Source organism: Myotis nattereri, assembly GCF_964212035.1.
Source record: "Myotis nattereri genome assembly, chromosome: 2".
Taxonomy (NCBI): domain Eukaryota; kingdom Metazoa; phylum Chordata; class Mammalia; order Chiroptera; family Vespertilionidae; genus Myotis; species Myotis nattereri.
Genome location: NC_138076.1, coordinates 191,384,603 through 191,411,921, shown reverse-complemented (window position 1 = coordinate 191,411,921; position 27,319 = coordinate 191,384,603). Strand labels below are relative to the sequence as shown.

Below are 27,319 nucleotides of genomic sequence, written 5' to 3'. Positions count from 1 at the left end.
AACTTACAGCTACTTTAAAGTTCTTTTTTGCTAATTTCAACCTCTGCATTATCAGTCTGTTTTCAGTCTGTTTTCCTCTTGATTTTGGATCATGCTTCTCTGTCTTCAAATGTCTAGAAACCTTTATCGGATACTAGATATCCAATAAAGATAGATAAACATAATCGATAACACATTGTAGAGAAAGTATGTTATACTAGTGCCCAGGGCACGGATTCATGCACATTGAAAGGAATTAATTAGAAGGTGGTCGGGGGAGCGGGCCTGGGTGAGATAGGCCAGACACGCCCTAGAGCAGCCGTGGGCAAGCTACTGCCCGCCCGGATCCCCGTTTGAAATGAATAAAACTAAAAAAAAAAAAAAGACCGTACCCTTTTATGTAACGATGTTTACTTTGAATTTATATTAGTTCACACAAACACTCCATCCATGCTTTTGTTCCGGCCCTCCGGTCCAGTTTAAGAACCCATTGTGGCCCTCGAGTCAAAAAGTTTGCCCACCCCTGCCCTAGAGCCAACCTCTTGTGGTCCCTCCCTGGGCAGCGCTGGGGCTTGAAGGGTGTCTGCGGAGTAAGGGGGGTCCCTCCGACAGGTGGGGTCCCTTGGCCTGGCCTGCGCTCTCCAACATCCCCCGAGGGTTCCCAATTGCAAGAGGACAGTTCTTGGGTGACACACCCTGGAATTGGGCTCCCTCCTCTCTGGTTCTGGGTGCATCACCCAAGAGCTGCAGCTGCCAAGTCACCGCAGCTCAGCAGCTCCTGTGTTGAGCATCTGTCCCCTGGTGGTCAGTGCACATCTTAGCTACCGGTTGGAGCGTCTGCCCCTTGGTGATCATTGCGCATCATAGATACGGGTCAGATGGTTGAACAGTCGGATGGTTGCTTAGGCTTTTATGTATATAGATTCCTCCGAAGGATGTTGGTTTTTATTTTAGGCAGTTAAATGACTAGCCAGTCACTTTGAATTTGTTGAGTCTTGATCTTACATTTAGTTAGGACAGATCTGCTTCAGTTTTGCCTTTAGCCATCAGGTAAATCCCTTTGTCCTAGAGCACTATTCTTACTCATAAGATGTGACCATTCTGGGTTAATACCCAGCTTGAGATACTTACAGAGCTTTCTAATGGAAATTAAAATCCAAATTCTGTCTTCAGTACAGTGGCCAGTAGCTGAGATTTCTGCTCCTATCTTTCAATCATCCAGCTGTTGCTTTTCACTGAGCTCCTCAGAGAGTTTCCCCAGCACATGTGCTATTCAGAGCACATGTTAAAGATTTGAGGAAACTTTATGTACCAATTTAGTGATATTCCCTCTGAAGCTCTCTTTATGAGACTTGCTCTCTCAATTTTTTGCCATTCTGGCAGCCATACTTGAATCCCTGACACCTCAAGCAACTTTCAAGTCATTCTCTATCTGCCCCACATTACACGGACAATCCTCAGGGCAAAAGCTCTGCAAATTGGTATCTCACTCTGTCAGTTTCATTCTTTCAAGAGTGAAATCCCCTTCATTTTTTCCATTACCTTCAAATAACTTTTAGAAATGTATTCTATCCAGATTCTATTATTTCTACCTGTAGAAAGGTTAGTTCAGTACAAGCCACTCTGCCATTATTGAAACTGGAATTCCCTTCTTAATTAGAAAAATGGTAGCATACCATAAATACTTTATCTTGCTTTGCTTATCTAACCATAGAGCCTAGAGACCAGTGCTTAGCAGAATATTGAGATACTCCTCATTCCATTTTATAGCCACACTAGAGGCCCAGCAATTGCGCAAGGAGGCACCCCACGGGCTGCCGCGGGAGTCAGGCCAGACTGGCGCTGCAGGCGGCCGGGACCCGCGCCTGACTTCCGCCCAGGTCCCCCCGGCCCCCCTGCCTGTGTCCGCTCCGGGTCGCCAGAGCCGCCGCACCAGCTCAGGCAGGCCCCCCTGTCTCTGTCTCCGTCTCCGCTCCAGGCCTCACCTGCCTGTGCAACCTCTTCCTGTCCGGTAGTGACCCGTTACAGCATCCTGGCCTAATTTGCATATTACCATATATATAGTCCTTCGCTATTTATAGGTATACTATAGCTTAATAAACCAGTCTCCTGCTGGTAGCTATGCCAATGAGAAAGTTCTGGGAATAGATATGGCCAGAAAAACTTCATGAAGATGAGTGTGGGTCCCTATAGAAAGCTCCATTTTCATAGACAGATTTATCTCCTTTCTATTCTTAGCAGGACTCAAAGCCAAATGTATGCTAGTTCCTCTCTCAACCCAGCCTGCAGAACTACTTCTGTTGCTGAGCTGTGTATACTTCTGGGTTGTCCTTGCTCATATGTGACCAGCTTGAAAGTTAAAGTGGGATGGGGTGGAGGTATGTTTCTCCTTTTTACTTACCTCTGCCTATCTTTAAGCACTTATGGGTAGGGTCTGCGCACTCAGAAACAGAGTGATCCTAATCGTTCTTTCAAGTACAATCAGATTGTCATTCTGTACATTAGCCCCACTATTCATGCTTAGAGCAGGTTTAGGTGTTACTTCCACCCTGGTTTGTATATAGAAAAGTGGTAGATATTGCAATAGATACATGGGTTCTAGAATCTGATTGGAGTCTGGTTCTAACCCCCTAACTGGCTCTGTGGCCTTGGGTAAATTGCTTACCTTCTCTATGCCTCCATTTTTTCACCTGTGAAGTAGGATTAATGTAGTTAGCATCTGCTACTTAGGAGTGTTGTAAATTTTAAATATTACAATGCAGAAGCTAGGATATAGTAATTGTTTTATTTTATTATTATTATTATTATTATTATTAAATACCCATACCTCCTGGAGGTAGAGAAAATGAAAATTTGCTTATGAAAATGTAAGTCAGTGAAAGCATCTAGAGAGAAACCCTTAAGGACCCTGAAAGCCACATGCAGAGTCAAAGGTAAAGAATGAAAGTTTGGCTTCCTCGTGTTTGTAAGCCACGAGCAGGTGATTGATGGAATGTTTGTAGACATTCTTCGCTGTCTAGTGGCAGGAAAAGAATTCTAAGTATGTGCACTACGTGGGGAAAACAGCCCTGCATCCTGGGCAGAAAGCGGCCGCACTGCACCCCTGCCCTGTCACTGTAGAGCTGCAGTGAGGTCCCTCCCCTGCAGCTCACTGGGGGCTCTGATGGTCTCTCCTCTGCTCCACAGATAACTGTGTCCAGAGGACCCCGAGGCCGTCCGTGGAGAATGTGCACCACAACCCTCCCACCATTGAACTGTTGCACCGCTCTAGGTCACCCATCACCACCAATCACCGGCCGTCTCCTGACCCAGAGCAACGGCCCCTCCGGTCCCCCCTGGACAACATGATCCGCCGCCTCTCCCCAGCCGAGAGGGCCCAGGGACCAAGGCTCCACCAGGAAAACAACCACCAGGAGTCCTACCCCCTGTCGGTGTCTCCCATAGAGAATAATCACTGCCCACCGTCCTCTGAGTCCCACCAGAAGCCATCTAGCCCCCGGCAGGAGAGCACACGCGTGATCCAGCTGATGCCCAGCCCCATCATGCACCCTCTGATCTTGAACCCCCGGCACTCCGTGGATTTCAAACAGTCCAGGCTTTCCGAGGACGGGCTGCACCGGGAAGGGAAGCCCATCAACCTGTCGCATCGGGAAGACCTGTACATGAACCACATCATGGTCTCCGTCTCCCCGCCCGAGGAGCACGCCATGCCCATTGGGAGGATAGCAGGTAAGTGGGTGCTCCCCTCTGCTGCCACTTCAGCCTCAGGGCAGGCCTAACAAAGCCCTACTCTCTCCTGAGAACTTTGCCACCAGCCTCACACCATCCCCAATTAGGTGCCCTCAGAGGCTCTGAGGGACTACTGTCTGGATGAGGCGAAATCCCTAATGGTCTAGTTAATGAGCTGCTGGGGCGAAGTGGTTAATGAGCCTCAGAAATGTTAAGGAACGAATGTCCTACATCCCGCTTATAAGGAGAGTCACATCAGAGTCATGGCTAAGCGAAAACACTTAGAATAAAAGGTTTATGAGCATGTTAATGGCCCTGTCCTGAAGTTTCCAGCCACTAATTAATAACCAGACACAGCATAAAGAGCCTTTGTCTCGGGCACAGGCCTGTAATTCCACCCTGTGGGCAGTAGCTCAGCACAGCCCTCGCTTGGGAGGGGGCAGGAGAGAAAAACAGGAGGGTGGTGTTGGAGACAGGTGTTGTTGGGTCATTGGGATGGAGGAAACCACTCTTGAATTCTTTTATGATGACAAGCTCAGATTTGTTTCCTGAGGCAAGAAGCCAGTAGACATCTACACATTGCGTTTGTCTTCCCCTGGTTTACGTGACGTCAGTCCCCAGAAGCCTAATCCTCCAACCGCTTGGCAGGGTTAGCTCTTTGCCTAGAGCGTCACTCTATTCCTGAGACATTTGTTGAGCACTGACTATGCACAGATAAACACATTAGGAAGCAGGGGACGCAGAGCTGACTTGACACAATTATTTCTTCAAGGAATTTAAAATGCACTAGGAGAGACAGATGGGAAAACCACTAACTAAGATATAAGGCAGAACAAAGTAAGTTCTATGTTCCATTCATTCAGTGCACAAGCATTTATTCACTTATTTATTACTCACTGTGTGCTGGGATAATTAAGTGCTATGGAAGCAAAGCAAAGGGAAGGCACGTTTTGACTGTAGGAACTGCGGAAGGCTTCGCAGGGAGGTAGCTTAATGCTGAAGGTGATTTGTGTTCACTGGTGGGAGGAATGCATGGAAGAAGGAGGGGAGGAGTCCGGCCTGTTCAGGGAAAGGTGAGAAATGCCTCCTCTTCTCCCTCCTCCTCCTCCTCCTCCTCCTCTTCCTCCTCCTCCACGTGCTGATGCCCCAGGATAAAGTGCCAGCTGCACTCCAGGGTGGAGCAGTGCTCCTGACACCTCAACAGCCTGGGGTCCAATAGGCTCCTTACTTTAATCACCTCTGCCTCCACTCATTGTCCCGTCTTTAAGTTGTTTCCAAATTTTTCTCCGGCCCCAAATGCACCTCCAGTGTTGTCTCAATTTTATTGTTACAAATAATTTACATCAGGAGTGTTGAATCAAGAAAATAAGATGGCATAGAAATGTGTTTTAAAAACTATGAAAAATGAAATGATCTATGTCTGGGATTTGATTCAAACATCCCGCAGAGTCGGGCACAAGGAATGGATGGAGTCTACCTAAAATAAGGCCAGCCCTGAGCCAGTGGCCATGTGGCCAGGTGATGGATGCCAGGGGGTGGGGGGATTACTGTTCTCTCTACCTGTGTGTATATATAAGTATTATTTTAATAATAAAAAGAAAAAAGAAACTGAAAAGAAGAGCAGGGAAAAAGAAGCAGAGCTTAGACAAAGCCTGAGAACTTCCCAGTTGGAGAAAGGGGGTGGGTCAGCAAAGAACCATGAATAATATACATGACCCGTCTCGTGCTGTCCAGCAAGACCCTCTTGTGTTGTTTCTCGCATGGTCTGCACAGCAGCATTGGCCGTTTTGCAGATACTTCCTACTTGTTTATAATTCTCAGGACAGCTCTTCGAGGTAGCTTAGCACCGCTGTATCTGTTTTATATGGGTCATTTATAGGGGAAACCACAGAGGAAACTGGACCCCAGAGAAGCAGAGGTCCAATAGGGGTTGGGTGGCTGCAGGGTGCTGTGCGTAGTGCTGCCCGCCGGGGCCTGCCTTCCTCTGAAATCCGTTTTGTCCGCCTCCTTAGTGACACTGTCCTTAAGTCTGTACCTAAAGAAAGTTAAGGTTTTTCACGTATGGAGTTATATTTCCACTTGTTTAGTAGTTTGTAAATTTTAAAATATTAGTCCCTTAAAAATTATGCTACTTTTTAAATTCTTGTTCCCAAACTTCAGAATTGTTGGCCAAAGGATGTAGTCTCATCAGGATGATGCTCCATGGAATATTGTACCAACCAAGCGATGAACCTGGGTGCCTATGGATGCCCCCTCTCCCTTAAGAACCCACAGAAAAGGGGAATCTATGCTTTTCTTGGTGACTCTAGGAAATCACAATATTCATGTTAAGTAATCTAGGGCCCAGATCCTTTGGAGGAGTGCAAGAACTCATGCAGTATGATAGAATCCCCTAAAATTATTTATTATGAATGCTCTAATGGTATATTCAACAGTTTAAACATCTCCAGATTTGGTGATACAGTATTAACTAATATCACCAAATCCAGGAATAGTTCACTTAACTAAATGGCACTGTTTTTCTCAAGGGTGAATGAGCGGATTGGAAAGTCTTCAGTGTAACTCCAACTCCAGAAGTCTATGATCTCATACTTCGTCTTGATCCTGGAACCCTCAGCACAATTCTAGGCTCCTTTGTGTTGTTCGGGAGATCCCTGCCTCTCCACCCCAGACCTTCTGGTGTCTTTTTGGATTACTCCGATCCTTGTAAAATTGATTCTGTTTATTGAAGGTCAAATTCATTGGGTGATTTCTATGTACAGTGTAAAGTTCTGTCATTACTAAACAGCCATAATAATCTTTCCGGTCCCTATAAAGCAACTGTTAGATGAGAAAACATAGTTCCTTTAGCTTTTTGAATGAGCACAGAGCAGAAAGAAATGAAGGTGACACGAAGGTGTTGTTGAATGTCACTCTGATGAATAACATAGCTGCAGGGAATGGGTAGAAACAACTTAAGAATGTTGATTAAGTAGTAAAGTTGAATTCTTATCCACTCAGATATAATTTTCTCAGGTACTCTAGGATTTATGCATATGGACACCTGCATTTAAGCCACTTTTACTGCACTCATGGGGGTGGGTGTTTAAGGAGGTGTAGACCATTAGCTGTAAGTGCAATACTGTAATTGGTATCAGCAAAGGACTCATATTAAGTACCACAGGAGGTTGGAGCAGGCATATCACGGAAGGCTTCGTGGAGGGGGTGGCTTTTAGCTGGGCTTAGATGAATACTTCGAATGTGGACAAGTGGAGAGTAGAGAAAAAGCGGTCATTCTAGATGACAAAAATTCTAAACAACATAAGTCCCCTTATATATATATATATTTTTTTACTTCAGGTAAAAATGTAAATCCAAGAATCCAAGTCCATTAAAAATCCATCATACTTCATCAATTCTTTATTTTTTCACTGTTTAATATTGAGATGCACCATACAATTAAGAGATTACATGCAAAATTATGACAGGTTACCTAGGTATTTATCTTGTGGCAAAACTAAAATGATCAATAAAGGAAATAGTTGACAGGAGGTAGTTGACAATTTAAATACAAGCCACAAATTAGATCTATTTAAATCTCGCATTAAGCTGATGTTTAAAGATGTTGTTTATTGTTCAAAGGATAAGATGAACTATTATTGAGTTTAACAAGTTGGAATGGCTGGTGTTTCTGGGAGAGAGTTCACACAGGCCAGAGTGAGACGAGGTCCTTCCTGGGTTCTAGTTTTTATTGACTAGCTAATGGTGTGTAACAACCAGCAAGTTGCTTCTTTTTGTTCTTGTTTTCTATGCATTACCCTTAGGAAGGAATTGCTGGGTGGGGCAGGAGCAGAAGTCAGCATCTGCCAGCCTTCTAACATTTCTCTCAGCCCATAGACGTTTTACTGGTCTGTGTCTCACCAACGTGTTTTGTAAGCAGAGAGTTTGCTGGCAGAGAGCTCCACAGTCGACAGGGTGTAGCTCTGGTGATGCCCTGAGTCATGCTTTCAGTGTGTACGGACATCACTCTTAGAGCCCGACGATTTCAAAGCTAGAAGGGTCCTTTACAGATGAAGAAACTGAGATTCCCACACACATCCAGAGTCCAGCCTCAAGCTTCCATCTAGCATCCTTTCCAACACACGAGTCTCCTGACCTGGGCCTCCAGAGCAGGGGTTGGGAGCTCTGCCCCGAAGGCCAAATCGGCTGCCGCCTGTTTCTGTAAATTGAGTTTTATTGGCACACAGCCACTCCCAGTCACTTAGGACTACCTGCGGCAGCGCCGTGTGCTGTGCACTGCAAGGCAGAGGTGAGTGGCTGCAGCAGAGATAGTGTGGCCAGCAGAGCCTAAGCTACTTATCATTGGCTTTCACAGCAAGCATTTGCTGTCCCCAGCCTCACTTACTTGTCTGGTCATTATGCTTGGAATCATGGGCGTAAGGTAGCATGCAGAAGTAGCACACACGGTCCCTCCTCCAAGGAATTACTTGCACTTTAGAGAATGGGGCGTGCCTAAGACATGTACGAGCAGCAATCACAATGAAGTAAGAAAGGAGACAAGTTCTAGGCTGCAGGCTGTTTGCAGACCAGCCTGGAATGGTTACAGTAACATCCTCAACATAAATACAGCCAAATAAAAGAAATTATTTCGTCCTGGCCAGTGTGGATCGATGGTTAGAGTGTTGGCCTGTGCACCGAAGGGTCACAGGTTCGATTCCTGGTCAAAGGCAAGTACCTGGGTTGCGGGTTCACTCGCAGCCCCACGGGTGCATGCAGGGGGCAACCAATCAATGTGCCTCTGCCACATCAATGTTTCTCTCTCTCTCTCTCTCTCTCTCTCCCCCCCCCCCCCGCCTTCCCTCCCCCTTCCTCCCTCCCTTTTCCCCACCCCCACTCTCTTTCAATGGAAAACATATCCTCAGTGATGATTAACAAAACAAACAAAATGACTTAAAATTTTTCTTTTAAGACTCAGCTGTTTGCAGTTAAAAACAAACCAGAGGCTTAGTTTGTTTTTGGCATAATGTAAAAGGGGTATTGCCGAGGCCGGGAAAGATGCAATGTTTAGAGACGCTCTATCCATCACCTAGAACACTTTGAACAACAAAGTTTCCTAGGTGGACACAGAGATATGTGATGATTTTGGAATAAATGAACGAATGACTTAACTATACAATTCAAGTATGCAAAGAAATACTTGGTTTTGTTAATCATCACCAAGGATATGTTTTCCATTAAAACCTGAGCGATCAGACTTCCTGTCGGCTTGTCCCTTCCTTGGCCTTAATCCAAAAATCTGCCAAGGAAGCAGGACTCATTGGCCAACTGCTCTAGAATCTGTCCGTAGCCCTCGCTTGCCACACAGAGGTGCGGACGTTGCAGGTCTGTATAGATCTGTTGTTCAGAGTCCATGACCATCCAAATGGAGACTATTGCTCGTCTTGTGCTTAGCTCACAGGTTTTGTTTAAGTCTCTCCTTTGCTTTGCAAACACGAACTTTGGTTGGTGAGGATTTCATTGGTTGGTTGATCCTACACCAAACAGATAAGACATAGAATCCCCCCACCTCCCAGACCATGTTCTCTCCCTCCCCAACCTTCATATAACACACATCATTGCAATCTTTCAGATCCTTTAAGGAGCTTTAAAAAATATGTTGATTATCTCTCAAGCTTACATTTTTAATAGAAACAAAATTCCAATCAGGGAGGCAGAGTCTCCTTTATTGCTTATTTGTCACCAGGCTAGGACTGTACTTGCTTGATTTGGTTGTATTGACTGGATGTGTTTTATATGCACAGAAAGTCAATCCTGGACACCTCAAATCTTAAATCAGATGAGGGAAAATGAGCCTGACACCCAGGGGAAGCTGTTGGAGGCTCATCCTCAGGGGCTTCAAGGGGAAGTCACGCCCCACTCTTGCCTCTGGCTTCCTCCCCAGCAGTACTTAGGGCAGTGGTTCTCAACCTTCCTAATGCCGCGGCCCTTTCATACAGTTCCTCATGTTGTGGTGACCCCCAACCATAAAATTATTTTCGTTGCTACTTCATAACTATAATTTTGCTACTGTTATGAATCGTAATGTAAATATCTGATATGCAGGATGTATTTTCATTGTTACAAATTGAACATAATTAAAGCATAGTGATTAATCACAAAAACAGTATGTAATTATATATGTGTTTTCCGATGGTCTTAGGCGACCCCTGTGAAAGGGTCGTTCGACCCCCAAAGGGGTCGTGACACACAGGTTGAGAACTGCTGACTTAGGGGCTGGCGAAGCAATTTCAGATGAGGCTCATGGACTTTGCTTTTACAAATGAGCCTTGGGAGCAGCCTCGAAGGGGAAGAAAGGGCATCATAAAAGCGAAGCGTAAAGGGATTAGTATGGAAGTGATGGCAGGCTTTGCGGGAAGGTGTGGGGTGTGCAGGTGTGTGTATGCCTTTGCTCGATCCCTCACACGTGTAGATGTGTTTGGAGGAAAGAAAGGATGGCCTGTGATGCATCTCTATGAGCCAGAGGGGCTCGGAATTTCAGTCGCACCTGAAAGCACCGCATCCCCCCACACTCCCGCAGGCAGAGCGCCCTCAGCAGACCCCTCAGCCCAGACCCGAGGGCTCCTGGCCCAGGTCCTAATCCACAGCCAACCTGGCGTGTGGCTGCAGTGTGGGCCTGTGGGAGAAGGAGGCTTCAGAACGACGTCTTAAAAGGATAAACAGTAACGGCACAGTGGCTGCGTGGAAAATAATACAGGGCTGGGGGAGACTGGAAATTCCAGTTTGGTTGAGGGTACGCCTTTCTGTAAGACAGCGTCCCTGCCTCCCTGCAGCCCCTGGGTGGGAATCCCCGGCTGGGCGGTGCTCGCGTCCAGCTGTGGCTCCAGCTCAGCTGTAAGGCCTGAGCTGCAGACACCAGGATTTCCCACCTTCAGCAGCCAGAGGTGTGAAGGTCCTGCCTGGTCTGTCGCTGCGGTTCCTCTGCCCATGAAGCCAGGAAGCATGGCTCTGTCTTTGGTGCCTGAGCTCCTCCCTCCCCCAGCTTGCCACTGCTCACATTTGGTTTCTGTTTTCCTAAGCCACAGCAAAGTGCAAGCAATTATCCATTGCAAGCCCACATCTGCGTATCCACACAGGGTTGTCTGCACTGGATTTATCAACTTTCTGCGTCTAGGTAATGGCTTAGCTAGAATGGAGGAGGCAGGGGACACTGAGCTGCAGGTCGCCCCTGCCTGTTGTAAGCTCTGTGTGTCTATAAGCAAGGTTTCTTGCGTTTGCCACTCTTGATATTTGGGCCAAATAACCCTTTGATCTGGGGCTTGTGCTGTGCATTATAAGATATTTAGTAGCACCCCTGACCTGTATGTACCCAGTAGATGCTAGTAGCATTCTCCACCCCAGTGAGACAACCACAGTTGTCTCAAAACCTTGCCAAATACCCAATAAGGAACAAGAGTTTAGAAACTCTAGTTTCTTTTATAATGCAGAGTAGCAGTTATTATTGTTCTGTTTTGTTTTGTTGGTCCTCACCTGAGGGCATTTTTTTCCATTGATTTTAGAGAGTGGAAGGGAGGAGGGAAGGGGGCCAGAGAGAAACATCATGTGAGAGAAACACATTGATTGGTTGCCTCCTGCATGCACCCCAACCAGGTCCAGGGATTGAATTTGCAACCCAGGTATATTCCCTTGACCAGGAATCAGACCGGCGACCCTCCAGTGCACAGGCTGATGCCATAGCCACGGAACACACTGGCCCAGGCAGCAATATTTTTGCCTGTTGCTTACCTGTTTTGTTGCTGAATCTGAAATAAATGTATTATTTTTTTCATAATAAATTTAAAGAAATTAAACAGGAACACTCAGCCTCTTCTTGTTGGAGGTTATACCCACAGAACTCCCATTTTCCAAACCTTCATTTAAAATTCCATTTAGGCAATGAAAACTACATAAAATTGCCCTCTTAGAAGCTTTCTCGAAATTTATATTAACCACCATCATTAAACAATCCCCTTTGTCCATAACTTCCCGTCCCACTCAGGTTTTATAATATCAGCTTTGTCTAGCATGGTTTCTTTTCATTGGAAACCATGTTGGTTATGTGTGAACTGCCCATCCTTTTTACAGTCTCTGCTCAATGAACTGATACAGTGCGTTTCTGGTAAGACACAGACGTGGGAGTGAAAATATTCTTCCTCACCACAGAAAGGGATTTTTTTACCATGTCTTTTAGCTGCAGACACCCAGGGTACCTCGCGCAGCAGGAAAGAGCGAGCACTCTCCCCTTGCAATTAGAAAATGGTTCTTCGTGATGACATCTTACTTGCACTAAACCCTTTCATAAACTTCCTCGGGTGGGAGAGATGGTCCAAATAATGAACAGTTGTTTAACGTATCCACATGCCTTGATGGAGAAGGCCCTTCCGTTTAGGAGAAATGCCCTTAAAATTAATGAATACCTTGTGATACGAGTTTTTTTTTTTTACATGCATGTTCAAGGGCTTTTATAACGGGATGAACTTTTGTTTATAGAGTTTTATGACTTTTATTACATTGTATTAAGCATTTCCTTGATGATCAAAGAACATTGTATCTCAAAGAACACAGTGACGTTTACCAGAGGGAGGGGGTTGGCGGTGGGCAAAATGAATGAAGGAGGTGAAAAGGTACAAACTTCCAGTTACAAAACAAGTAAGTCATGGGGATGTCACGTACAGCGTGGTGACTGCAGTCAGGAATACGATAGTGCATATTTGATTGTTCTCAAGAGGGTAAATCTTAAAAGTTCTCATCACAACAATAAAACCGTGTACCTTTGGTGACAGATGGTAACTAGACTTACTGTGGTGATCATCTCCCCACAAGTAAAAATGTCTAGTCATTATGTAGCGTTGTACCCCTGAAACTAATACTGTACTGTGGCATATCTGTTATCCCTCAGTTTAGAAAGAGAAAAAGAACATTGTGTCTGTGCTGACATGGACTGAAAAATTGCGGGGGGGGGGGGGGGTTGGTGCGTGATAACAGTCTCCAGAGGACCCAGGGAAATAAGAAGGATCTTTTATTTCATTGAAATCTTAAAAACTCATATGGCTTGAACTTCAATTGTAAAAAAAAAAAAAAAAAAAAAATCAGAAAATTAAAAAAAAACTTGTGTGGGCCAGCAGTTATTTTTATCATCTGGCATAATTTTTAACTAAAGAAACAAAACAATCAATAGTGTTATAAAAGCCACTGTACTCTGAGCTTGAAACAACTGCTTCATGCTACAAAATTCCTGTTGCTTCCTCCATTAGTGACTGAGTAATTCAATATGTCTTGAATGTCAACATATTTTTATTACTCAGCTGAAGTTGGCTTTGCTGGATTAAATGCCATTTAAAATGATTAAGTGGCAGCTTGTTTGGGGTTATTTTTACATTTATGAAAGGGAAAAGCTTGCAAGATACACGCGGTTTTGAATCTTACAGGTGAAGTCTGTGCTCTGGTCAGCCCGCCCTTCATTTTTACCAACCAAAGAACAGATAACCTTCCAGATCTCTTCTTAGTAAGTGGTTTGCATAAAGGCCTCAGTCGGATGAAAAACCAGCATGGTGCCCAGTCCTGGGCAAGCCCGTACTTGAAGAAGTGTCTGGTTCACATTTACTGTTTTATGAGAAAAAGGGGGTTACCAAGACAGTAAAGAGAAGCAACAGAAACCATACACGTGAACATCTTTGTGCAGAAGGGGATGAGAGGAGAACCAGCCACTTGAAGTCGTAGCTCCAGGAAGCCTGCGGCTGGGAGGGCTGCTGATGTACTGCTCACCTTCAGAAGGGCAAACGTTCTCCACAACCAACTACATAAGACAACCAGATAGTTTTTTATTATTACACTAGAGTCCCGGTGCACAAATTCGTGCACAGGTGGGGTCCCTCAGCCTGGCCGGTGATTGGGGCCGTCTTGCCCAGGCCATGGGGAGGGACCATGGGAGGGTGACCGGCTGGCGGGGGAGGGGGGAGGGGGGGATGAAGGGGGGATGGGACTGCAGGAGGTTGGCTGACTGACCGGCATGGGGAAGGGCCGTGGGAGGTTGGCTGTGGGAGTGCACTGACCACCAGGGGGCAGCTCCTTCATTGAGCATCTGCCCCCTGGTGGTCAGTGCACATCATAGCGACTGGTCATAATGGTCGCTTAGGCTTTTATATATAGATTTTATTCATATGAACACTCTAGAGAATTACATGCCAAATTCAGATGAATCTGAAAGTGTCATCAGGCTTCTTTGTGGTAAAAATGATTGTAACCCTGTGGGAAACAGCAAAGTTATACACAACTTCACCACCACCACCACCTTGTTCCTCCTATTTACCTGCATTTTATGTGATAATATTTGGTTTTGTCAGATGTTTTCCAGTTGGAAGAGATGGTGGGAAACTAAAATGTATCTGCCATTGGATGGCAGGACAACAACTGGACCATTAAACCCAGCTCAGTTCTCTGTTTCCTATTTGCAGTAAAAATGTCGTAAGACAGGGAGGTGGCGGGGGAGGGGCAGCCCATACTGCTGCTTTGCCTGGAAACTAGAGTAGTCGTATTACTACCGCTGATTATTCTCAGTCCGCAGTGGCAAGACACTGGCTTCTCCAAGTACTTATGACACTAGGATTCGTCCCCCTGCCCTGTCCCCCCCCCCAAGCTCCCGCAGCCCACCCTCCCGCAGTAAGAGCACAGCTGTGGGTAGGGGTGGAGTTCGAAGAGGCTGGCCAATGGGATTCAGGCTCCAGAAGCCTGGTCATCGGTTTAAGAACACCATTTGTCCTTTTCTAAAACACAATGAAATACATCACATTAACTTTTACATGCAGGTAATTGGGAGAAAAAGAATACAGTAAGAGACACTAAAGATTTATGGTTTATTTTTTTTTAAATGCCAGCTACTTTTTTTATTTTAGAGAGGGAGAGAGAGAAACACATTGATGTAAGAGACACACAAGAGAAACATCAATCAGTTGCCTCCATTGGTGTATGGTACGACACTCCAACCAACTGAGCCACACCCGCCAGGGCAAAATTTATGATCATTTTAAGTTTCGTGGTAATTCCTAGAAAAATTAAGCCTCCCAGAAAATGCCATATTTTATGCCAGTTCCTTCTGTTCAGAGACTATGCTGGATTTCATAAAAGGTGCACTAAACAGAGTTAAACCTTGCTCTGGAAAGTCCTAAATTTTTACAAACATACCTGTTCACCAGCTTCCCTGAGGATAGAAGCCGCATTGGGCATTGTGGCCCGCACCGGCCTCCGAGTCACGTGGAACCTAGAATCCTGTGTCCCTCCAGAGCTGCGCCCCAGCTTCCTTGTCCATAAAATACCTCATCCGGTGTCATAGGGGCCAAATGCAGCCCTGCCCACAGAGTACACAGCACAGCGCCTGCAAACAGCACCAAAAAATACCGTCGTTACTTCCATTACTTTCTCTTCACTCACATTATTGCTCATCCGATAATCCTGTAAAGCAGCGATCTTCAACCGGTGTGTCACCAGAATGTTTTAGGCAGGTAATACCTACCTGACTACTTACTCAGGGCACTGACCTCTTTTCCCTTAGATTGTCAACTTAAAAAATGACAACAGCCAACACAACAATAGCCGTCTAGTGTGAATGAATCAAAATTATACCTAGTTTTTTGTCAGTCCTTCAAAAAATGCGTTTTTTGGTGTGCCGCAGAATTTCAGTGACAGTGTATGTTGTGCCCTCGACGAAAAAAGTCAAAATGACTCCTGCAGAGTAAGGGCTCTTAGTCCCGTTTCGTAAATGAGGACACTGAACCTCAGGGAGATTCAAGAAACTCGCCCAAGGGGACCTGACTCCATTCCCCTTGTAGGTACACTCCGGAGAAGGGTGTGTTTGTTTCTCTGGGAGGTGACGTGCTGGCTCTGAGACTCTCCAGGTCTAACCCAGACACTCCCTCCAGGTCTCCCAGGCCGCGCCCAGCAGGAGGGAGTCAGCACATTGTAGTGCAGGGGCCTCGGGTTTCAAGTCCCAGGACCTCGGAGTGAGAGGGTTAGGAATAACGTGTGAAGAGTGGCGAGTACCTACATGGCATCCTGTGGCTCGTCAGTTATCACCAGTCATGCTGGCGAGGGCCTGGCACAGCTCCCGGTCCACAGTGAGCACCTGGAAATTGGGTCTCTTATTCTCACCCGGAGGCCAGTCCAACATGAACTAGACCTAGAAAATACCCGTCAGCCCCCACCCACCTGCTAGAGGGCAAACCACATCCCGCGATGGCACAAACCCAGAGCGCACTAGCACAAAGGAAAGGCATCTTCTCTTCGTTTTTGTTTTTTTATTTTTTTTATATATATATTTTATTGATTTTTTACAGAGAGGAAGGGAGAGGAATAGAGAGCTAGAAACATCGATGAGAGAGAAACATCAATCAGCTGCCTCCTGCACACTCCCCACTGGGCATGTGCCCGCAACCAAGGTACATACCCTCGACCAGAATCGAACCTGGGGCCCTTGAGTCCACAGGCCGACGCTCTATCCACTGAGCGACACCGGTCAGGGCCGCATCTTCTCTTCAAATTTGCTAGAAGCCTAGCTCAGGGCCCGGCCTACACGAATTCACTAAATAAATCTTGGTTGCCCACCCAGTGATGGAGCACCCGTTTGTAAAGTAGAGAAAGGGATTTTTTGTACGGGGTTTCTTTCTCCCCTGCTTCCTCTGCAGTTTTACAGACCTCCCAAGTATGCTGTAGTGAGAATATCTGTACTCTTAAAAAAAAAAAAAAAAAAAAAAAGCAGCAGCAGCAGCCGGTCACAGCTCCCACGGCCATGGTCACGGAGTCCCGTGGCGTTTTTCTTTCCCCACAGCCGTTCACGCAGCAGGCTTCATTTTCTGCCATTGCGTAGCCGACCCCAATCTTCTCGTCTTTATCCGTTCAGCATCACCCTCCACCCCCAGGTCATCTTAGCACCACCACTGATCACCCGCTCTCTCTGGAGCACCGGGACTTGCCTCCTGCCTGCCATCCTGCCTGCCCACTTTTCAGCACACTTTCAGGGCCAGTGCATTTGCAGTCCGAGCTGGCTCTCTCTCTCCTGTGGGCTCTGCTCAAAGTCAGGTCATGGGTCATGACGGTGGACAAGTCGCTTCCTCTCTCCCGGCCACTGTGTCCCCCTCTTGGGAGGAGGCAGTTGGAGGGGATGGTCTCAGGCCCGCACAGGACTGAGGTCACCCTCCCCAACACCATCCCACGAGCCCCTCGGGGCCCAGGTCTCCCTGCCAGACGGGAGGTGAGGCCGTCCATCCAAAGTAGGCCAGCGCAGTTACTCACTCGACTGTTTTCTGATTTGCGTTCTTGGTCTCGACAAGAAACCTTTTCAACAGCGTTTTCTTGCCCTTTTCCTCGGCAGACTGTAGACTGCTTTGGGATTACGTCTATCAGCTGCTTTCTGACAGCCGGTACGAAAACTTCATCCGATGGGAGGACAAAGAATCCAAAATATTCCGGATAGTGGATCCCAACGGACTGGCTCGACTGTGGGGAAACCATAAGGTAAAAGGGCACCAGATATCTGCTCTGTAAACTGGTGCCAAAACAAAGCCTTTCTGCCGGGGTTGGAGGATAATTGTCTGTCTGCTGCTTCCTAAGTCTGCCCCTAATCATTTAGTTTCTTCCTTACTGGGCCAACAATTAGACAGTTGCAAAGGGAAGGAGATCATTAAAGATGCCCCTTTCCGGTGTGGCTCAGGCCAGGTGCCAGCGAGCTCTGCCTATCCTGGCCTCCGGGCTGAGGGCTGAGCAACCCTCACTGGCCCCTTGACCTGGCCCTGTTACCTGTGTCATTAGGAACTGGTAACGGGGAAGCGCGCGGGGCTCTGACGCACGAGGGAGCCTTCTGAAGCGTGGCTTCTGTTCCGCTCAGTCGGAAACTCCCATGTTCCCGAAAGCCTCTTTCCCACGGAAAATACTGACATTCTGACTCTAAAACATCCCCCTTTCAAAGCACACAGGGCAAGAAGTAGGCTTGCCCCACGAGTTCCCACACTAGGAAGAGGGAGTGGAATCTAAAAGACAAAGCCTTTTAGAGTTAGGAAAACTGTTCAAGGGCGCAGATGTAACAAGGAGGTAAAACAACCCAAATGTACATCCATGATTGAGGGGATAAAGGAACTGTGGTCTGTACCTGCAAGAGAAAAGAAGGAAGTCCTTCCGTGTGCGACCATACGGACAGACCTTGAGGACATTATGCAAAGTGTAGTAAGCAAGTCAGAGAAAGACAAATACTGGCTGATTTCACTTCTATGAAATACCTAAACTAAGCAAATTTATTGAATCAAAGAATGGAATGGTGTTGCGAGGGGTTGCGGGAGGGGAAGCTGAGGAGTCAGTAGTCAACGGCCATGAAGTTTCCTTTAAGTAAGATGAGTAAGTCCCAGGGGTCTGCTGTACAACCTGGTAACACCAGTGCATTACGCACTAAAAGTTTGTTAAAAGGGTAGATCTCATGTTAAGCGTTCTTGCCACAACAAAATAAATAGAGCAAAGAGCACACCTACCCCCAACCCCCAATGCTCCCAAAAAGAAAAAAAAACTAAATAACTAAATCTGTATTCCTACTTTAAAAAAAATCAAGTAACCAAGATCCGGGGCTGACCACAGACAAGTGGGTGGCATAGTGGCACAGTGACAGCTCAGCTGAGTGAGAGGGGACCAGGGGGCCGCGGCCGAGCGATCTCTGCCCTGGCCGCCGCCTAGGAGGACCCGTGCGGCCATGACCGCACGCGGCAGGGCCCACTCCACTGCCAGACACTTCCACGCGCGAGTCCTGGGAAAAGTCCCTCTGCACCTCCCACCCGGTGCCGGCGCCGTAGCCCCAGCCCAGCCCAGCCCAGCCCAGCGCTGGGAGCCTGTGTTCTTGCTTCCACAACAGGAATTTAAGCAACAAAATATCTCTTCCTTAAAATGACAAACCAGAAACACAGTTTGAGAAAGGTCACTGCAACAAAAAAGAGAAAAGCTCTCCTCGGTGGGTCAGAAGGTGAAGGATGGCCCACAGATAGTGGGAACCTGCAGGAAATTCCTGGGGCACAGCAGAGCGCGGTCTTGGGAAAGGAAGTGAGGGAGGCTGCTGCGGGATATGCCCTATTAGCCGGAGCCCCCTCCCCCTCCGGGCCTCCTGACAAAGGGTGATTCACTGGGAGAAGTCTTGGCGGCTGAGGGGTGGGAACGAATGGGCCTGGGTGGCCGCAGATGCGCAGGTAGCTTCCCAAACTTTGGGTCACGGCAGCCGCTGAAGAACTTTTATTTTAACAGCTCCCCCAGCGCCTTTTCTGAGGTTTATTTCATTGTGTCTTTGTGCTTTTTTTCTCCCTTCCTCCTTTGAACAAACAGAACAGAACAAACATGACCTATGAGAAAATGTCCAGAGCCCTGCGCCACTACTACAAACTAAACATTATCAGGAAGGAGCCCGGACAAAGGCTTTTGTTCAGGTAGCACTTCCTTTTTCTCCGTTCCTTCTTTGGGGAGGATATTGTTTTCTTTAAATAAGAGGGAGGAGGGAGCCTGTTAAGATCTCCACCTGCCTATCCGATACTCAACGCCACCGGAGCTATGAATTGGATACCAGGTGCTGGTTTGTTAGAATTTAAGAAAAAAAAATCATTTTTTTTAAATTTATGTCTGTCCTATAGTAAAACCAAAACTAAGTAAACACAGTCTGACTCCCCTGTAAAACAGTGCAATGCTCAGATAGTATTACCTGCCATCAGTGTCCAGTGCAGGTAAGGGAGCAGCCAGAGTGACACTGTCAATGGCAACACCAGGGCTTGAACCTGGACTTGAAAATATCAGAATATATTACATGAAACTCAAAGGGACTGTTCATTTATGAAAATTTTGTTTCAGGTGTGTGTGTGTGTGTGTGTGTGTGTGTGTGTGTGTGTGTGTTACAATATATTTGTTATAATGCACTGAAAGCTGTTGCTCTAGAAATTCCTCTTCCCAGAATTCCTCACACTGAGTTCTAACCATTGAAACTACCACATAGATTGTGATTCCAAGTACAATGTAAGAAGAGAGAAAGAATTAGAAGAGGAAGGAGAAGGGACCTAAAGGACCAGTCAGGAGAAGTAGAACGCTGGTGTTCATGGGTGGTAATGGCCATGGTGAGACCAAGGGAAAGTTGGGAGAGTGCGGGATCAACAAGCGAGCTGAGGCCATGAGTTTTGGCAGGTGGGACAGAAACGACTTCTAGATGGGACTCGAGACGTGGGTTTGGAGTTGTTTATGTGCAGATAGAAAATGGCACTGCCTGTGTGCAGGTGAGCTCACTGGAAAGAGTGGAGAACCTGGGCTTTAGTGTTGGGAAGGGGCAGTTAAAACAGTTGAGATCTTAAAAGCAATGGAAAAGGCCGCTCAAGAGACGGACCCCGAAGGAACTGAAGTGAAAAAGAGCCCTCCTTTTGCTGGCTGTGCTGCTGCTGCCCTTCATTCTTTCCACACCTGGTCCGTGGCTATATTCTTCCCTCGCTACGTGCTTTTTTCCGGAATGAGTTGATCCCATCACATAGCTTGAATTATCACCTCAGTGCTTAGACTCTTAAATCTTTGTACCCAGCTTTAAAACCTCCCTGAAGTTTCAAATCTGCATTTCCAAAGGCTTCTTATAGGACTTGTCCATTTAATGTAACGTTAGTATCTTGGACATGCAACATTCAAGACAGACCTTCACATGCTAGAAATCCCCCCCCCACACACACACACACACCTTTGCTTCTCATCACTGGCATCACCATCATGTCAAGCAGCCAGCCTTGACACCGCCGTTACCGTGACTCTCCTATGTCCAAGCCAGTGGTTGTGCTGAATTGTTCACTGGATCCTTTCTGTGCTGCAGGCACCGCATGTCCCAAGATTTCTTACGAGCAGGTTCCAGGTTGGAGTTTATCAAATGACAAGCACTTTCTTGAGATGTGGAAGATTCGAGAGAGGCAACAGCCTTATTGTTGCTTCCCGAGCAATGGAGACTGATATCTAGACTTCACATTCACCCCCAGATTAATTTGACATTCTCTGTCCACCTCTGGTCCACTGTCCTGCCTCCCAAATTCATTATATACACTGCCAGCCGCCCTGCAACACAGATGCAGTTCCCTGTATCAGAAACATTTATCACTTTGAGTTTTGCTTTTTAACATATATACCCTCTAGGTCCACCTCCAGTTGGCTGCCTTTATGAGGCCTTCTGCAACTGCTCAAACACACAGATATCTTGTTCTGTCATTTCTTGGCCCTAAACCACTTTGTGATCTGCATTTTTGTTGTTGTTGTTAACCCTCATCCAAGGATATTTTTCCATTGATTTTTAGAGAAAGTGGAAGGGAGAGGGAGAGACAGAGAGAAACATGCATGTGAGAGAGACACATCGATTGGTTGCCTCCTGCACCCCCCCACCCCCACCACCACCACCACCACCAGGGCCGGGGAACCTGCAACCAAGGTATGTGCCCTTGACCGGAATCAAACCCAGGACCCTTCAGTCCGTGGGCTAATGCTCTATCCATTGAGCCAAACTGGCTAGGGCGTGGGCTGCATTTTTGATAGTGAAGTCCTTCTCCCCACAACTAGGTCATAGGCTCCTAGAAGGTAGAGGATTACATTTGGTGCCATTCTGTTGTACACCTTATGGAGGCTTTCAGTAAATATTTCTTGACGCCTAGCTTGGAGTATCAGAAGCGTAATATGGAAAAGCAGTCAAAGAAGAAAAGGGTCGTTTGAAGGGCCACACATCGCCTCTCTGTGGGCATGGCCTGGAGGGCATCGTTAGTGACTTCAGGTGTTGAGGGGGAAGCATTAGTGAGGGGAGGAAAGATAGAAGACAGACCACAGACACTACAGATCGCGCTGCCTCCTTAATACGGGCAGAAAAGAAAAGCAGTGGTAGCTGGAAGGTTCCTAGGTTTCCAGTAGTGATTTTGAACAAGATGTAAGGGGAAGAATCCTGCTATTAGCGGGGCTGATTAGTCATTTTGAGAAAATGAGTGTTGCAAGCCAGACTTGCCACAAAACGAAGGCTTCTTGGAGTGAAATCCAGGGTATAGTCAGGTGACGTATTACATTGTGGGTGCTCAGTACAAGATGTTTGGGAGAGGAGGGAGGAAGGCTTCGGCGTAGATGGGTTCCATTAGCAGCTCTTGGATGATGAGGTGGAGCTCAAAGCATGAGTAGGGCTCAGACATTGAAAGGGGTAGAGAGGGTTCTAATAGAGGCCGAGCTAGAGGTTGGGTGGCTGCCATGAGCCATGACTATAGAAGGAAGAAGACTGGCCAGACGAGGATGGAGGATTTACAGTGGAAATGAAGAGTTTCGTGGGTGTGATGACAAAGGGCCCCGGTGGGCAGGCCGGAGACTGGGTCCTTGACTTGATAAGTGGTCATCGTAGGCTTTGGACCTGGAGGGATGAGAGAAAACGAGTGTGTGAAGACAGTTCATCTAGTGCAGGGCAGAGTAGATGGGAGGGGAAAGGCGTGCCAGCACACAGTGGGGCTGAGGAAAGGACACTCCCACAGTAGGGCAGAGCGTTTGCATCTAGGCTGCCTTCCAGAACCATGAAATCGTGGTTGAAACGTCACCGAAGTTCTTTCCAAGGGAACCCCGTGAACAAGAAGATGAGGCTTGCAGTGTGCGCCTGGCTGCTAAGGAAGACATTCGTTGCTAAAGAGGATTCGTTGCTAACGTTTTGGATGTGTTCGTGTTAACATTGAAAAAGATTTTCTTTTTGCCTTTCTGATTTTCCAACCACCATTACTAACTGGTCCTATTAACAGAATTTTCCATTCAGCATTTAATTGTATCCTTTGAGTTAAAATCAAGTTTCAAATACCGTTCCCTGGACTCACAGTTTGGGATGGAAGTGGATCTACAGCTCTCGTGGGTCCTTGTAAAATATAACTCTTTAAAAATAAGAAACACAGATGAGTGAGCTGTACCAGGGTTCCCTCACAAGGTCATGTGGGATGCACTGCACAGCTCCAGTGGGCGCTCTCTGCCTGCCATCTTCGCAGCGTCTTTTTAGAGTTATTTCACCGTTTTTCAGGCAGTCAGCATAAGGGGCACCCTTTTCTAACTGACACTAAGGTACCGTTAATAGCTGGCTTCAGTAGCTCTCCAGCTCAATGAGGTGATAGGGCCTTTCTCTTTAGTTTCAAGTTCAGGGTGAAAACAACTTTAGCAAAATACAATCTCTTAACGCCTCCATTTCCTCTCCCAAAGGTTTATGAAAACCCCAGATGAAATCATGAGTGGCCGGACAGACCGTCTGGAGCACCTCGAGTCCCAGGAGCTGGATGAACAAATATACCAAGAAGATGAATGCTGAAGGCACCAGCCCCGTCTCAGCGGCCGCAGCCCAGGGCACCGCTGCCCCAGGACTGCTGAAGGCGGAGCAGGGGACTGCGGAGAGTAGGAGAGGACGAGGCCCGCAATGGGAGTGACACTTCCCTTGCATACCAGGAGGGACCCCGAGCACCTTAGACAAACCACCCAGCAGAGGCAGGGCTGGAATTCTAGCCAGCGGCACGAGCCCAGGACTCGCGTTCACGTTGCCCCCTCATTCGGAATCTGTCCATCTGCAATTCCTCACCCTCGCCCTTCCGCCTGTTGTCAGTTTCACGGTGTTTTTATTTTTATTTTTTTATGACCACACAGTTTGACTCTCATCAGTCATCTAGGGGAAGACATGAGCTTGTTCTCCTATGGAAATATTATATCTATTATATATACTTTTTGCAAATCTCACAAAGTGTGGCAAACCCAGCTCGTCAGGAAAGAGAAAACTTGCAAAAGGGTCCAGCTCCTCTTGCCCCGCCACGTGGATCCGGTCTGTGCCTGTTGCTGTTGGATCTTGGGGGACAGGGGGCAGGGAAAAGAGGATGCTTTTAAAAAAGATAAAATGAAAAAGGAGAGGTCTCTCTCTCTCTCCTGCTCTTTCTCCTTCCCTGCCTTCTCCACCCCCCCCCCCCCGGCCCCCCGCACCCCCCCTGGAGTTCAGCCTCTTGGAGAGTCTGGGTAGCAGTTGGCATCTAAACAGAATCGGTGGCCTGGGTGCTTTGGGGCCAACGCCGCCGAGTCAGACCCACATCCCTGCACTTGGCCACCGTCCGAGGGAGCCCCAAACACCTGAGAGGCTGCTGTCCTCCAGGGAGACGGGTGTCCATCCCCCAGACAGACACGGCGTGAGGGCCCCGCAGCTCAGGGTTCGACAGCCTCGGCCCAAGGTGGACGCTGCGGGTTATTTGGAAGCCCCAGCACCTGGGATCACAGTGGAAAACCCACAAAGGCCACACAGGCCTGAGGGTCCAGAAACGGAGTGAGAGCTCTGAGCTGGGACCTGTTATCCCGAAGCAGGCCACGCAGGCAGGCAGGGTGCCTGTGCTCCATCACGTGGTCAGTTCCATGCCCTCACCTAACTTTTTTTTTTTTTTTTTTTGCAATTTCTAGGCTTTTTAAAAGTTTTCCGGTCCCCATAGGGCACAGGGCATTGGAGAAGGGAGGACCTTGGAAATGCAGTCTCAGTTGCTACCTGTGCTTGCCCAGCCTGGGCAGACAGCAAATCCCTCAGATACAGGACCGTTTCCTTCTGTCCTTCTTGCATAGCTGTGCTGCAGAATGGACCCATCCGTGCCTCTTTTTCCCCTCAAAATAAGATCGATTGTATCTAGGAAAGTGAGGCTAGCGCCACCCCTTCATACTTTTGATAACATTTTTAGAGAGCTGTTTAGATTTGCTTTCCTTTTCTAGCCGTCAAAGTTCCCTCTTCCAATACAGGTTCAGAATCCAATATGAGGAGTACAGTGTGTTTTAATTCAAAGGATTGGACCTGCCTTACAAAGCACCCCCTCCTTCTTTCCCTCAGCTCCCCCAGGGTACATAGGTGATGGTCAGTAGGGGTCCCAGGTGAGGCTGCCAGACCCCGCCTCTTCTCCAGCCATTAGACACAATCCTTCCCCAGCCTCCTGACAAGGACACCAGTGGGGGCGAAGGGCACCATAGGTTAAGGATGGTTTCTGGACCGTGGACTTGAGGAGCTGATCGGGGCTCTTTGTTCTTGCTCTGTTCCTGCCTCATATCAGACCATATGTAGACACACGGAGGTGGCCAGCCACTCCCACGTCACACACTCCCCCCACTCTGACTTGCAGAATATCAGGCTTGTGATGAGGTCAGAGACCATCTGTGGGAGGCTAGGGGCTCCCCACGGGGAGGGTCTGGTCTGAATCGGTGTGGATGGGGCAGTGCCGCTGGGTCCCAGCAGGCCACAGATGTCTCTCAGGAGTATGCAGCTGCACACCAGCCTCTGAGATGACTGATATATCTCCAAGGGGGAGATGAAGCCAGATACCTGACGTGTTGTGAAAGCCACTGCGTTTGAGGGCTGGAGAAACAGGCTGAATTTTCAGTGGGGCCCTTTGTGTGATTATGAAATCAGACACCAGGGCATGATGCTCTTCCCTAAGATGAGGACATGTCATTCCGTCCACCTGACCCAAGTAGTGTGACTCGGGCTACTTTCCAGTCCAAGAATCTTATGGATGAATTATGGAGGAAAATTCCCTTTGGCCCCAAGGATTTCTCTGTATTTAAAGCAATATTCTCTATGAAAATGTAAGACAGGATGACACCTTCAGCCAATTAAAGAAGAAATAGAAGGTGCTAATTCCAGTATAGTCTTGATTTCCCATCCAGGTATTTATTACCAATAATGATTTTCTATTGATTTCCCTTAACATCAAAGACCTTCTCATTTGTTCTTTGAGAGAACACCTGGGCAGTGCTGACACCAGGGGTACTGTGCTCACACATGCAGACCCTAAAAGTTTCAGATTGAATGTAGCCAGCTTTCATGAAGCACCTGTGAGGCCCATGAGGGACTCAAAAGTGAATCGGGCACGATCCTGCCCTCTGAAAGCTTGCTTTCTACCTGCAGAATCCATCCAGCATGACATGTCCCACTTCAACACTACACACCAAGGGCGGTGAACATTCCACCTGGGACTAAGTTAAAAGCACATCTGTGATCTACACAGTTGGTCTTTCCCTGCAGCCATCGTGGGAATTCTTGGCTTGCGAGATCAGAACTTGGGAAAGGAAAATGCAGAGGAAGATTACCTAGGGGGAGGGGAGCTTTCTCCAGCAGTGTCCGGAATAGGCATGCTCACTTGGATCTTGAAATTCTCTAGCATCTCCTCCCTGCACTTTGAGTTAGTCAGGTTGCCTCCTCTCCATCGGAAGGTAGCAGTGGCGAAGGGATGGACTGGCTGTGTGGAAGTAACATGAGCTCTAAGATCTTTTTGTACCAAGGCAACATGGCCTGGCCTAAGGCAGCATCACCGATGGTCCAGATCATGGGAGAGGGGAGGTCTCACAGGAAAAGAGGAATAACAAACTTAGGATATGCTGCTTTCAACAGTATCTTTGGAGCCTCTGATCCATTGCCTTCTGACACTGAGGGTGTAGATTTAGCTGACACTTAAAGGCTATGGCAAGATTTACCTAAATGACTAAGTCGGCATTTCCACCTTTCCCTGCCTAGGTTCCAACTCTGAAAACATTTTTGAAATATTAACTCCTTTTGCAGAGGGAAACCTGAGTGTTAGAGAGGTACTAGGACTTGCCCTAGGAGCACACAGCATGCCAGGGACGGAGTTAGGTTTGGGATCCAGCCCAATCATACCCCCATTTGACCCATTCCCACCCAGGAAGCTGAAGATAAAAGATCTGGGAAAATACACAAAGAACAAAGGGCGGTGTTCTTCGCCCAGGCATTCCATTCGGTGCTAGTTTTCACCTGCTCAGCCTGCTCCTCTCTGGGCAGAAGCCTGGAATGAAGGAAGTGACAAGAGGAAGCCAGCACAGGGGAGGGAGGGGACACAATGGTCCCTGCCTGTCTAAAACCCCCAAGACTAACCTGATACTCTTGGCCCCATCTGCATCAACACTAACAGCTCCGAACTCCCTGGATCTTTCACACACGCCAAGTGAACATTCTTGAAGGTTCCTCTTTGTGACTGCAACCACCTGCAAACCCAAATGAATCTAGAATTTCTTTTTTGTTTTCTCTTTTTGTTTGTTTAATTTCTAATCTCTTGTTTATGAGGTGTGGGGTTTATAAGGGACAGAATCAAATGAATGTAACAAAAAAGAAAAAAAGAAAAAAAAATGCCTTTTCTCAGGGCCAGTGAGTTGCAAATAATTTTTAAAGAAAAGCCTATAATTGCATCATCTCAATAAATTTTTTATTTAAAAAAAAAAAAGGTCCCAGGTGTCTATTTTAATAAGATGAAATGGAGTCAGAGAGGCAAGGTGCTCCGATGAGGTAAATCCTGTCTCCGCTCAATTATGGTATAAAGTGCAGTCATGGTTTTTCACTGGCAGGAAGCCTCTGTCACAGGGCCGTCTGCAGGCGATCTTCAGCCCTGAAAGGTCATGGCAGACCGTTTAGAGCTGAGCAGCTGGCCCAGGTGCAGAAATTTGCCAGGAGGAACCTCGGTCAGAGATGCTCGGGTCCTGTGCTGTGCCGAAGACTTACCAGTTCACTGACGACCCAGGCAATTCCAGGAGCTAAAGGGCCTCAGGTCTCTTC

The 27,319-nt window shown here is 47.3% G+C and overlaps 1 protein-coding gene across 1 annotated transcript in view; it reads left to right on the top strand.

Annotated features, from left to right (window-relative positions):
• Positions 1-26,863, top strand: part of ETV6 (ETS variant transcription factor 6) — a gene marked incomplete at its 5' end in the record, with an annotated part of 224,386 nt that extends 197,523 nt beyond the window's left edge. Inside the window, 4 exons of the mRNA XM_081084471.1 lie at positions 3,166-3,708; positions 17,087-17,229; positions 19,069-19,169; positions 22,951-26,863. Coding sequence (XP_080940597.1) covers positions 3,166-3,708; positions 17,087-17,229; positions 19,069-19,169; positions 22,951-23,056 — 893 coding nt within the window. The 3' untranslated portion in view covers positions 23,057-26,863. The remainder of the gene's footprint in view (positions 1-3,165; positions 3,709-17,086; positions 17,230-19,068; positions 19,170-22,950) is intronic.
• Between the last annotated feature and the right edge of the window lie 456 nt (positions 26,864-27,319).